At 34.7% G+C, this 14,079-nt stretch overlaps 1 protein-coding gene across 2 annotated transcripts in view; it reads left to right on the top strand.

Moving 5' to 3' along the window:
- The window catches only part of adam17a (ADAM metallopeptidase domain 17a), a 31,275-nt gene continuing 17,196 nt past the window's right edge, over window positions 1-14,079 (top strand). Inside the window, 12 exon segments of one of the 2 annotated variants that reach the window (NM_199673.1) lie at window positions 1-358; window positions 1,760-1,892; window positions 2,572-2,705; window positions 2,796-2,884; window positions 2,987-3,167; window positions 4,537-4,667; window positions 7,363-7,449; window positions 8,664-8,777; window positions 11,679-11,820; window positions 11,898-11,989; window positions 12,075-12,227; window positions 12,316-12,515. In NM_199673.1, the coding sequence (NP_955967.1) occupies window positions 244-358; window positions 1,760-1,892; window positions 2,572-2,705; window positions 2,796-2,884; window positions 2,987-3,167; window positions 4,537-4,667; window positions 7,363-7,449; window positions 8,664-8,777; window positions 11,679-11,820; window positions 11,898-11,989; window positions 12,075-12,227; window positions 12,316-12,515 (1,571 nt within the window). In that variant the 5' untranslated portion in view covers window positions 1-243. 2 annotated transcript variants of the gene reach the window in all.

Below are 14,079 nucleotides of genomic sequence, written 5' to 3'. Positions count from 1 at the left end.
CAGATGTGGGTGTAAGTTGGAGTAGGTGTGTGTAGCTGAACGGGCTCGCGCTGTATATCATCAGATTCATGTATATTCAGCTGCTAGCAGTGTTCCGTCCTCTCAATATGGATATTTAAAGCTGTCTTCTGTCATGGGCGTTTAATAAGCGATACAGAAAGCGGTCGCGAATGTTAGTAAATAGCGGACAGTAACGTTGACAGCTGAGGACTTCACACCCAGAAGTGATGCTGCATCGCCAGAATGAAGCCTTGCATATTTTATTTAGTGTTGTTGGCTCCACTGTTTGCTCATTGTGCGGTGAAACCCGTATCTGTTGAAGAAGTGTCGAGAAATGAGGAAGAGCTTCAAGAGTTTGGTGAGTTTCTACGAGAAAGCGATTTGAATGTGTTCAATTAGAAAATATTGGTTTAAACTTAATATGTTGTCTTTATATATGGGATTTAATGGGGTTTGTGTTAATCAACGTGTTCGGTTTTCCTTCCTTTTCCTGTTTTGGCTCGGTCGTGACTGCTTATGTTAGTTCGTTTCCTCCAACATGGAAGTTGTTTGTGTTTGCTGATTGAATGGAAATATAGTAATGTTGTGTTCATGTTTATTTTAGTACAAACTGTGTCAGTGAATGGTCATGAATGTAAGCCTAGAGTCTGTAGTATCGATAAATAAATATTTGAAGTTTATTTGTATTGTAGTTATCACCCTAATTTACTTCCCCAATTGATTTTTTTTACGTTATGAATGGATATTTTGTTTTGTATTAGTTTTTATATATAAAATGTTATATTTAAATGTACATATTAGTCAGTTTTTCACAATTTACATACATTTCTAGCACAGAAATATAAAGTCAGGTTCTAAATCCAATAAAGGGTTTTGCAGAAGGGATTTGGGGAATCTGTTTTGATCACTCCATAATTCAGAAAATACCCTAAATAGCCAGGGGGAAAATTTCACCTTTTTGTAGAAGAAAATGTTTGTATAATCTAGCGAAGTAGGTATAAAAATTTTCTTCCTGTAAAAACCTCCAGAATACACATGTTAATAGAAATAGTAAACTTTGGTGTATGTAAAAACATGTTGTGATTTATGGCTCAGTGTAGGAGAACAAACTCATTTAGTCACCCAGCCTTTTTAAAAACTCCTAAAAAAAACTTTTTCATAGCCTAAAACCTTAAAATTGACAGGCAAATTTGAGGTGAGGTCAAAGTTATTAGCCCAAAATTATTAAATTTACATTTTTTTTCTTTAATATTTCACAAATGATGTTTAACAGGGTGAGGAAATTTTCACAGTATTTTCTATAATCTTCTGGAGAAAGTCTTATTTGTTTTATTTCGGCTAAAATAAAAGCAGATTTACATCATCAATCATTTTAAGGTCAATATTTTTAGCTCTCTTAAGCAATATTTTTTCTCGATTGTCTACAGAACAAACCATCATTAACTTGCCTAATTACTTTAATTTGCCTAATTAACCTGTTAAGCCTTTAAATGTCACTTTAAGCTATATAGAAGTGTCTTGAAAAACATGTAGTAAAATAATATTTACTGTCATCAAGGCAAACACATCAGTTATTAGAAATGAGTTATTAAAACTATTATGTTTAAAAATGTGTTGAAAAAAATGTGGGGAAAAATATACAGGGGGGGTTAATAATTCTGACTTCAAGTGTAGAATGGTGTTTACCTGCAGTGGCCCGCCTTAAATGTGTGTGTTGATTATGTTGGACATAAAGATGTATCTGTATTACTTGCTGCAGATGCGCTCAACTCTCTGCTGTCAGACTTTGAGGTCTTGCCTGCATCAGGACTCCAGCTTCACTCTGTCAGGAAGAGAGATGCTGATGCCCATTCACATGTGGAGCGGCTGGTCAGCTTCACAGCACTACAGAGGTAAAGCTGACAGGCTGCTCAGGGCAGATCGCGTGATATGATGTTATGATATTTATTGTTATTATGAAGTTTTCTGAACTGTAAAATTTATGATAGAATATCAATTATTTAGATTTTATTTAATTAAGTTTATTTATTTTTTTATTTAGTGTATTGTATATTTGTGCTGAATTTTAGTTATTTGTTTGTTCTTTTCATGTATGTTTGCATATTATTATTATTATTATTATTATTATTATTATTATTATTATTATCAATAATAATAATAATTTTTATTTTATTATTTTTCTATTTGTATATCTTTTTTGTGTAATTCCATCAATGGTTGTTATTCTCTAGACTCCTCAATTCTAAAAAATAAATAAATAAAAAATCATGTGTCATGTTTGTTAAAACGATTAATTCATTAGTTTGTTTATTATTTATTTGTATTTTGTATTACAAAAATATAACATTTGTATTTGCAGTTTTTAAAAAATATTTAATTATTATTTATAATTAGTTTTTTGTACAGAATTGTGCATTTGTCAAACTTATTTTTGTTTGACCGTTTCGGGCCTCTAAAGATTTGTGGCTGAAACTTCAAAAACACTAAATTTACCGGAAAAAAAGCTTCTTCCGTTACATTTATAGATTATAGTTTCACCACAATAACTCCATTTATTATCTTTTTTCAAAGGAACTTCAAGCTGTACTTGACAACAAACACACAACTTTTCACCGAGAACTTCAGTGCCGTATTCGTAGACGAGAATGGAAAAGAGGACCAGTTTGATGTTCAGATACAGAATTACTTTAAAGGACACGTAGTAGGTAAGGCAAAGAATGAGTTCATTGAGAACAAAAGTTTCTTGTTTGTTCATTATCATGCATTGAATCATAAATGTTTGTTGTCCAATATAGGAGAGGAGCACTCGCGTGTACAGGCACACATAGACGGGGACGAATTTTCAGCCCATATTATTACAGAAGAAACTGAATATAATGTAGAGGTGATTTGTTCATGCATGTTTCTTAGCTCATTTATACTTTTCAAGCAATTTATATTTATTTCCCAAAGTGCATTTTTACTGAGTATGTCTTGTCTTTATTAGCCCTTGTGGCGATTTACAGAGACACCTCCTGATGGCCGTTTACTAGTGTACCGTTCAGAGGACATTAAGAACATCAGTCGCCTGTCTTCACCTAAAGTGTGTGGATATGTGAACGCTGATGCCCAGGAGCTCCTGCCAGAAGAGGCAAGAGCAGCTGAAGAGATGGAAGAAATGAAAGAGGGTGTGTTACTTACAATTTTAGATTGTTTTTACAAGATTTAATGTACAGTGTTTCCAGAATGTGTCTATGAAGTTTCATCAGTTTTAAAAATAACTCGCAGATCATTTATAATATCTTTTTTTTTTTTTTTTAAACGGGAGGCAAAAATACAGTTTTCATGTGTTTTTCTTTAAATGCAAATGAGCTGCTGTTCCTCGCCCCCTTTCCAGTAGAGGGCGGAGCCTTTACAGCTTGTGCCTTGGTTACTCTGACAACAAGAGATAAGACATAATCTCTTTAAAATACTATTTTTAACCCATTTTTATTTTTATGATCTCTATTTTTAGACCCAGCAAGTCAAGTATTGCACTGTAGGAAATTTTAGTTTTTAAAATGTCTTTTCTGATTTCCCATCCATTTTGTAATAGACAAACTCTAAAATAGAATTATGCAACACCTGCTGTTAGATTATATGTGCATTATTTTATTTTAAAAACTCTAAATGCATTTTACTACTACTACTGCTATTATTATCATTATTATCATTATTATTATTATTATTATTATTATTATTATTATTATTATTAATATTATTAATATTATTATTAATATTATCATCAATGTAATACAATTGTAAATATTAATTCAAATTATATATCATTATAATATTATTAAACTGTAATTTATTATGTTAATTTCCATTTTACAATAACTAAAAATTGCATCACATTTGTATCATGACAGTAAAATTACTAACACTTTTGTCCCCTTGCTTTCAAAGGTAATATCATAGGACTGTGAAAAATGGGGGGAAAGTAATGGTCAAACCTTTTTAGCTTTTTAAAAATGCATTTTAGTTAAAGATATATTTACAAGCAGTTTTAATGATAAACTTGTGAAGATGTTTGGCGCATGTTGCATTTTCAAATACATATTAAAGTGACTCAAGTGCAAAGTAGTAACTGCATTTACTACTTATATTGCACACATTTGGCACAAAGTGTCAGTTTTAGGCCCTGATTCTCATAGCAACTAAACAGACAATAGAAACTCAGCACTCATCACATGCTCATGATGAGCGAGATGTTACTGCATGAGTGTGTGTAGGAGTTATACATTTGTCCAACAAAGGCTGCTCATTCAGGCATGTGTTCACCCAGTAGTGACCTTCTGACACAACATCTGAAAATTGTCTGGAGTCAAAACTTAATAATTCAATCCAGTAACTTCTACTTAATTTGTCCTTTATTATCAGTCCTTAAAATCCCTATTGTGTTGCTTTAGGTTGGGTTGGGTGTGTTTACATAAACAATTTTATTTCATTGGTAGATCATTTCATATTTCATAGTGCACCAGTTTTAGACAGTTTTTTTTTATTTCTGAAATGCAGAGCCTCACAACAGAGAGAGGAGATCTACACATGACCAGAAGAAAAACACTTGCACGCTGCTGTTAGTGGCAGATCATCGCTTCTACAAACACATGGGCCGTGCGGAGGAAAGCACCACACTCAACTATTTGGTGAGCAATGCAGGAGGATTATCATTGTACTTGTACTGTGCAAAAGAGTAGAGTTCTGCACTAAGAATAAGGTCAATAATACTCTACTATAATATTAGATTTAAGGGTAATTCTACTCCAAAATTAAATATACTTATCCCTTTTTAGTACCACAAAAGGAGCATTTAAAATATGCTTATGTTTTCTGTTAATGGTAGTAAACAATGTCAAGCATTAATCTTTTAATTAAAGATCAGAACATGGTTGTTCTTGGGGTTATAACATTTAGTGAAACAAACAAACTTAAATTGAGAGTTTTATTTGTTAGAGATCTTATTTATTATTATTATTATTATTATTATTATTATTATTATTATTTCCTTTATTAAGCCAGGAGATCACATTGAGAAAGTACTGTCTCATTTTCCAGTGAGACCTAGTCAAGACGGCAGGCAGCACATAAAGTTTTACACAAAACTCACAGAAAACAATACCACAAAATCACCATTCATATAAAGGTCAGATCATAAAAAACAATTACAAGTATCTGTTGTACAGAAGATGTTTAAAAGTACTCAGAGTCTGAAGTGTGTCAAGATTAAGCTGATTTTGCAGGTCGTTCCAAGGCCTAGGAGCATAAAAGGAAAAAGCACATTTGCCAAGTTCTGACAATACCCTTGGGACTGTTGACCGAATACAGGAACCAAATCTATTGTGCTGGTTATTTATGTGAATTGTTTGAAAATTAGAAAGATATGATGATAGTTTACCTAAGAGAGACCATAAAGTAAATAAGTACAAATGTAATTTTCTCCTTTTGATATAGAGATAACCAATCTAAAGGAATCATACAAAAAACAGTGATGTGTCCGTGAGTCTGCGCCTGTGACAAAGTGTATTGCTGCATGATAAACAGGAACTAGTTTTCTAAGTAGAGTAGCAGCTGCATGTATATATAGATGATCACCATAATCAATTGTAGACAAGATTGTACTGTCTACTTATTTCTTACGGGCCTAATAAGAAAAATAATTTCTGACCGGTATAAAAAACCTAATTTCGGCCTGAGCTTTTTTAAATAACGTGTCAATGTGTATATCAAAGGCTAATATCTAATCAATCCAAATACCTAGATATTTATAAGAGCTAACTGTTTCTAATGGTTCACCATTCGAATATGTAATTGTCTGGTCTGTTACCTTAGTGCAGCCATGGCTAAAAATTATATATTTAGTCTTTTTTAAATTTAAAACCAAATTTAAATCCTGCAACGTACACTGTAGTAATTGAAAAGCGTTCTGTAAATACTGTACAGCTTGGTTTATTGAGTGTGTCGCTGTATATATTATTGTATCATCTGCACACAGGTGTATTTTAGCTGAGTCTATTCCATGACCTAAATCGTTTATGTAAATAGAAAATAACTACGGAGCTAAAACAGATCCTTGGGGAAACCCCAGTGTTGAAATGAATAAAGGATGAATTACAATTTTCAACAGATAGAGCTCCGCATCGATGGATTTGCTCTTCAGTGTTTGGACTCTTAGTAGTGATTATTAAACCCCACTGAACTGAGCTAAACTGAACTAAACTTAAACACTAAAAAACTGAACTACACTGTTCCAACTATGACCATTTATGTGAAGCTGCTTTGACACAATCTACATTGTAAAAGCGCCATACAAATAAAGGTGACTTGAATTGAAAAACACAGAGTGCATTCTCAAAAATAATTTTCAAACCATTTTAGAGCAGGTTGACTAAAACCTAAAAGCCTAAGGCTCTGTAACATTAGTTTATGGTCTACAGAGTCAAAAGCTTTGGACAAATCAATAAATAGAGCAGCACAGGACTGTTTCCTGTCTAAAGAGGATGTGATTTCATTTAAGACTAGTGTAGCTGCAGTGGCAGTACTGTCCTGATCTGAACTCTGACTGGTAATCCTAAAGAATATTACTTACTGACAAACATTGTTTTAGTTGTCATTTATAAATGAGTCAAAGACTTTTGCTAAAACTGACAATCTAGAAACAAGACGGACATTAATCATAATTAATTAATAAATCAAGATAAATAGAAGTGTGACACATAGTACTTTCCATTTGCTTTCTTCTCTGAGGTGAATATAGCTGTTGTGTTTGTCAAAACAGCGAGGTATCAAACTCTTCTGTCATTCTGACCATCATCTGATTACCAGAGTTCAGTTTCAAAAACAGTTAACTCTACAGAAGAAACATACTTTTTATCAACTATTACTTTAACTATTAAAAACGGTTACTTTTGATTGAATTTTTGATAGTTTCATGTTTAATCAATATATTGATTGATCAGATTGATACTCTTATGTGCTTTTTCTGTGAAAATCGGGGTCAAAAGTGTCACAGTCAGGGTCAGGATTTTATTTATTTAATTTTTAAATCAATCCAATTTTGGTTCACCAAACTCTTAATCCCAGGACACTTGTATTACATGGTATGTGTGGCATGATACTATTTTTTGTTAGTTTAAAGAGAAATGAAAACTTTATGCACAATTATTTCATAGACAACTGCAATCGGGACACCTTTTTTCCTTTTTGAGGGACTGTATAAAAAAAAATGTTTAAAAAAACGACAATAATGTAAGGAAACAACAACTTAAATTAATTTTGTTGCTGAGTCCCCTTAAAGATGAATTGCTAAATATTTATTGAATTGATGTGTTTTGTGTTGTTTAGATCGAGCTGATAGACAGAGTGGATGATATCTACAGGAACACATCCTGGGATGATGATTTTAAAGGCTATGGTGTGCAGATTCAGCAGGTATAATTAAACTCTAACATTTTATTGTACACTACATTACAGTCTTGAAATATTTTCACACTGAAACATGACTTGTTTATGAAATCAACAGCTATGTCTGATTCTGTAAATTGAGTCTTTCATCTAAATCACTGAAATGGTTCATTAATTCACAGGAACGATTCATTAATTCACAAATCACACAACTCTTTGACTCGCAAGTTAACAATTCACTGATCTCGATAGTTATCAGCACAAAATAATTTAGTCAGATTCTCACACAAAGCTCAAAACATGGCATCAGATGATATTTTTATTATGCCTTTGCATACTTTTAAGCTTAAAAGCTCCAGTGTCTTTTTCTCTTCATAAAACTGGAACAAATTAGATGCTGTCTGAAGGGTTCTTTTAAAAACTTTTATAAAATTTGGGGATCTCTCCTTGAATATATTGAAACGGATAGTCCCTGCAATACTGGATGAATTTTATCATTTTTCACTGCTGTGTGACATTTCATGTGGCATCATGACCAGGCTTTTAGTTTAGTGTATAAACATTTGTTCTGGTTGGCTGGTTAATTTAATTTAATTTAATTTTTTTTTTTTTAAATATATAAATATACTGTATCTGGGGTTCAATAATTGTCATAATCATTTAGATCCTTGTTTACTTCTCTCTCTCAAAATGTCAAAATGTACAGTAATATTCTAAAATGTGTGATATTTGTAAATTTTTTAAAATTTCTATGAATAAAGTTGGGGAAGGAAAAAAAAACCTCCAGTGTCAATTAATTTCAGCTGCATGGAAAGACAAGATAAGAATATTATTCAAGTATTTGCTAGAAAGAAACACATTTAAGTGATAGTCCCAAAGCAACTCTCATATTCTTGATCACTGGTAGAGCTGGTGACTCAAACCAAAGAGGTCATAGCAGCTGACTCGACTCAACACAAAGAGCTTAATGTTAGATTCATCAGACCACCAAACTTTCCAGATTTTGTCACATGGATTGTAGCAACCTCCAGGTGTGGCTTAATGTTGGACTTTTCTGTAGTGTCTGTTAAAATCTGTGTTTTTTTTTTCTATTGTGACAAAATACATTTCATGCATTTTCAACTTTGCTACAGTGTAGTTCCCATGTGCTCAATGCGTGGCCTTTTATTAGCTTTTCATAACTTCATCTCAAAGTTCAGCGGGATCTATGAATGTTATCTAATATGTAAATATGCCCACAGATAATCATAAACAAGGATCCCACAAAAGTTGCCCCTGGAGAGTTTCACTACAACATGGATGGCAGCCCAACAGGAAGAAAAGATGGTGTGTGGGATGTAAAGAAGCTTTTGGAAGTAAGTGGCATTTCCCTTGAAATACAGACTGTGACTGAATCGAAAACCAATTTAATTGAAACAAGAGCTTGCAATGAGCAAAAAGGCGTTTTTTCAAATGAAAAGACATTCTGAATTTTTCACATATATCATGAGGGTATGCGTTAGTGTTTTTTTCTGCACAAAAAATAAATAACACCTCAAGCACAGAGTTAAGTAGATCTGCATTTCCCAAGTATGCTCAATAGGCATGAAATGAGCTTTAAGATATACATTTCATATGTAATTGGCCCTTCGCTAAGCCCCGCCCTCCTTAGTTACTGTTGTTATGCTTCTCAAGCTTTCGTGCCTGGCACATCTATTACAATGTGTCAGTGTCAGACATTTCCAGGGATATAATTAGTCATTTTTGGCGAATAGGTGAGATATCTGAGAAAGCCAGAAAAAAAAAGAATGGCAGCATGCATTACAAGGGTATATTCACCACATAATAGGCAACTGATTAGAAAATAATTTGATCAAAATTGAAGCTAAAGGCTAGCCACCTCATACGCTAAGCATTCAACATCTTAGTTCAGGCACAGCAGGAGAGGTGAAATTTACATATAATCTAATAATAACTAATTCAATTTCCTTTAGTCAAAAAGTCTGATAGATGAATTGTTGTGCAATGAAATATAGCATTACTAACCGACGAGGAAACACACATGGACAGTGCTTCAACATAAATCATTGTAATCATGAATCAATCAGAAAGGGGAAATTGATGGATTAACACCAAATATTAGCATCATTGACCCATAACAATGTACAGTACCCATTACTGTCAGTATGTTTGTGTGCTTTTTATACCGTTTCTATTCTAATTTGATGTTAAGTGGAAAAAATAAATAGATTGAAATGCAAATCAAGAAGCAGAAGCGAACAAATAGATTTTCCCTACCAGCAAATATTAATCCGAGACCAAATATAAAAGCAGACACTAACCCGCTATACATTATCACCAATGACTAAATCTTCAAAAGACCGACAAAAATATCTGTGAATTGTAGCTCTAACATGGAGATGAGGGATATAACTTATTGAAAAACAGCTGCGGTGAGCTATATTGATCACAAGTCGATCGCATGTCTCTGTTTTGTTCTGTTGATATGTGATTCAAATATTCGTAGCTTGAAACAGATGGAAATATGACTGGATTGTGCTGCTTTTACGACACCTCACACAGCTTGATCCACGCTGGCATTTCTTCCCTTGGGTTTTAGGTTTTGGAAAGGAAAAAAATTCCACCATCCCATCCAAACTTTTAGAATACCTCGTATTAGATTTGCACAATCCATATGCACAACACTTTGGCTTGTTTCCCTCACTTGAAAGCTTGACAGACCTCCTGCACAATTGCTACGGTTGCTAAGCCTCAATTGGTGTGTGGCAATTTTCAGGTGTGGCTTAGCGACATATATTTAACAATATTTTAAAGTTGTAGGTGCCAATAGACAAGTGGTTAAGTGTGCCCACGTATAGCACCAAGGTGCTCACTGCGACCTGAGTTCGACTCCCGGCTCGAGGTCCTTTGCCGATCCTTCCCCCCTCTCTCTCTCTCTCAATGATTTCCTGTCAATTATCTGTACTATTCTATCCATTCAAGGTTAAAACCCCTAAAAATAATTATTTAAAAAAATAAGAGAAATATTTTAAAATCTGTCTATTTAGAACAGTGTACATGTTTTAGTAATTGGTAAATAAAAAAAATGGTTTCACCCAGTGCTTAATTTGTAAATGAATATTTCCCGGAACAAAAACAAGAAATAAAGTTACAGTACAGTGATCGACATTTACTACACAATTTCAGTTTTCCTAGAACAGGACATCAATAAACAATTATAGCGCAAAAAAGCATCAGATTTCTGAACAGTCTTTTATTATTTTGTGCCATGTAAGATAAAAAAACATGTCTATAAAACAAAACACTTATCAACCATTACTCTTCAGTTTACTAACATCCCTGACATTTAGTTCACTTCCGAGTTAAAAAACCATATTAAGACTCACTTTGTCTAATCTTCGAGAAGATTCACAGTTACCTCTTCTGTCATGTTTTCTAGTCAACTTGAGATCACTTTGTTTTTGTTTTCGCTATCCTGATTCAGGGATGCAGTTTCATCTTCTTGAGATCTCTTTTGATCAGACTTATTATCAGATTTACTCCGGGTTAAAAAAATTAAATTATACTTTGACATTTTAAAAATACAAATATTATTTAGACAGGCCATTATGCCATTATTTATTTTCGCTGCTCACTCTACACAAAACAATCATCAACCAATAAGAGTGACTGTAAAAATAAGAAAGATGATTGGTTGAAAATATTGTTGTGGCCAATAATTAAATGTGACTTTTGCTTTACCTTGCGCATGGTAATACCGTTGTCTGGTATCACTGCCCGCACACACAATTCACACAGCCTTCGCTTCCACTCATTCACATTCTCTCTTCCATACTCCACACACACATGCAGGTATTCACAATGCACAAATTAATGGCGGATCAATTCAAATCAATTCCAGAATGCAATACAGGAATATCTGACATTTTCCGGATCAGGATCCGGCTTAAATTAAGCACTGGTTTCACCATAAAAGTTTATAGCAAAACCAACTGCAATGTTTTGTTTCTGAATGAATCTGTTTTCGAACAAACTAACTGATTCAGTCATGCCTTCAAATAAAGTGGTTAAATGAACAGTTCAATGAATCGCTGATTAAGACAGGGACCAAATTCTTCCAAATTCTGGCTCTTTTAGTTTATTTATTTATCCTCGACAGGCATATACCAAACAAGGTACCAGCACTAAAACACACTTCTCAGAAACCCCTGAAGCAGATCTTCACATTCTTATCTTTATTTTCTGTCCTCTTTTAGCAATTCAGTTATGACATTGCAGCAAATGCCTCTAGGGCTTGCCTTGCCCATCTCTTCACCTATCAGGACTTTGATGATGGCACTCTGGGTCTGGCATACGTGGCACCATCCAAACCAGGATTAGGAGGACTCTGCCCTAAACGTAAGCATCCCATCCATCAATTGAATTGCATTCTTCCAAAACTTTGCTTGACCTTGCACTTTAACTTCACCTTGCAGCCTACTATCCATCACAGTCTGTCAAGAAACCCAGTTATCTAAACACCGGCTTGACGAGCACCATGAACTATGGGAAAACCATTCTGACTAAGGTTTGCTTATTATATGTTCCTTTAAATATTCTGTATTCTACATATTTTTGGCAGCAGGCAGCACAGTGGTGTTTTGTCTCTCCAGGAGGCAGATCTTGTAACCACTCATGAGCTCGGACATAACTTTGGAGCCGAACATGATCCAGACAATATCGCTAGTTGTGCACCCAGTGACGACCAGGGCGGCAAATATGTTATGTATCCTATTGCAGTCAGCGGAGATCATGTGAACAACAAGGTATTATTCATTCTATTTTGGGGATGTTCTTTATGGGTTAGTTGCTTGATTTGTGCGACTCCTTCATTTATTTATTTTATCTCTTCAGCACTTCTCCACTTGTAGTAAGATCTCCGTCAGCAAGACATTAAGGATCAAGGTCAATCAGTGCTTTGTGGAGAGGAGCAGTAAGCTGTGTGGGAACTCGCGTGTGGAGGAGGATGAAGACTGTGACCCTGGACTCCTTCACATTAATGATGACCCCTGTTGCACATCTAATTGCAAGTTCAGGAAACAGGCTCAGTGCAGGTAAAACAACTAACAAATTATAAACTTGTTTATCAATTATTTTTCACCATCAAACTTTAGATTTAGATCACATTGTGACATCTCACTTTGTCAGCGGTCTTGGTTGTCGAATAATTTTTTTCTCATCCAGTTTCCCATCCAGCCACAAGAGAGTGCTATGGCAGGGTGTTCTGGGGGGAATTAAGCCTGGTTTATACTTCTGCGTCAAGTGACCGGCGTAACTCATGGTGCAGGCAACACGTGTGGCTGTGCATTTATACTTCTGCGTGCTGTCTCTGTTGGTCTGCATTAACACTTCCGAAACGCTAGTTGGCAGTGAGGTGTAAATGTTCCTCTGTGTTGAGTTTCTTCGCTTCTGTTTTGCTTTTCCTGAACACTTCCTGGTTGTACAAATGACTCAAACTCGCTCATGTTGAAGCAGGAACCGGCAGACGTGCAACAACTTTAACTATGAGGTAAACACAAACAAAACTTTCCATCCGGAGCTCCTTCACGGGACTCCACACTTGTAAACAATCGCTCGCGCCATTCGCGCGGCTCTCTGTCCCGCCCAGACTCGTCAGTGCTACCAAGCCGACCAATCACAGAGCTTGCGCTACGCGTTGTTGCGACGTGTGGTTACATTTTTTGAGAGGTGCAAGTCAGTGATGCCGACGGCCACGGCGAAGGGCTATGCGTCAGTGCCGTAGCATAAGCCGGCGTTTGACGCAGAAGTATAAATCAGCCTTTAAACAGTATTAAAAGATGATAAATCAGTTTATCATATATCATATTTTCTAGAAGAAGTGAATCATGAGAAGATAACAGACATACACGACTTAAGTGATCCACTTGCTTGTGCGCTTGTAAATCCACACGCATGCCATCTGTGCGAGCAAGATTATACCTCACATCGAGCAGTTCGCTTGCTCGCTCGGTGGCTTTTCTCTCTGCTCACGCAAAACTTTTTGGATTTTTTTGTCAGTCTTGGGGTGAGACTTGGTTTTATTGTTATTTCTAACACTATTGGGTATTCTCGCTTTTTGGAAGTTAATTGTGCGTGGGTTTACAACGAGCTCACTAACGTCTATTTCCTCATGGTGGATCACTCCCGCTCGTGCCATATCTCTTTTTTTTTTTTGGTTCGACAACAAAATGAATCTACCTAGTCAGTTATATAATAAAGAAGGTATACTCTGTTCTTACAACAAATTCCTTTCTTATTACAAAATCTCAATCTTACACAACAGGAGTTTTCAACTGTTATTAGTTCAATTCCTTCAGGTGTCCATATGTTAGAGGTATTAATCAAGACCATGCTTCTAATGCATCGTGTTTTGATCTTACTAAATCTTTATAAGATATTTATAAAAATAAATACTAAAGGTATTAATAGAGCTATCTGTACCTTTTCCAAAGAGAAATCATCACTTTAGCTTATATTTAATCTTATTAGATGTTTTTAATAAAGGGTCAACTGATTTGCTGGAAAGAAGTGTGGCTGTTACCACAGAAATATTATGTTAGAAATAAAATGTAAAAAAAAAAAAAAATAGCCTATAAACTTCTCCACAGATTTAATCCA

The sequence above is a fragment of the Danio rerio genome, chromosome 17 (genome assembly GCF_049306965.1).
Source record: "Danio rerio strain Tuebingen ecotype United States chromosome 17, GRCz12tu, whole genome shotgun sequence".
NCBI lineage: Eukaryota > Metazoa > Chordata > Actinopteri > Cypriniformes > Danionidae > Danio > Danio rerio.
This window is presented reverse-complemented; position numbering and strand designations above follow the sequence as displayed.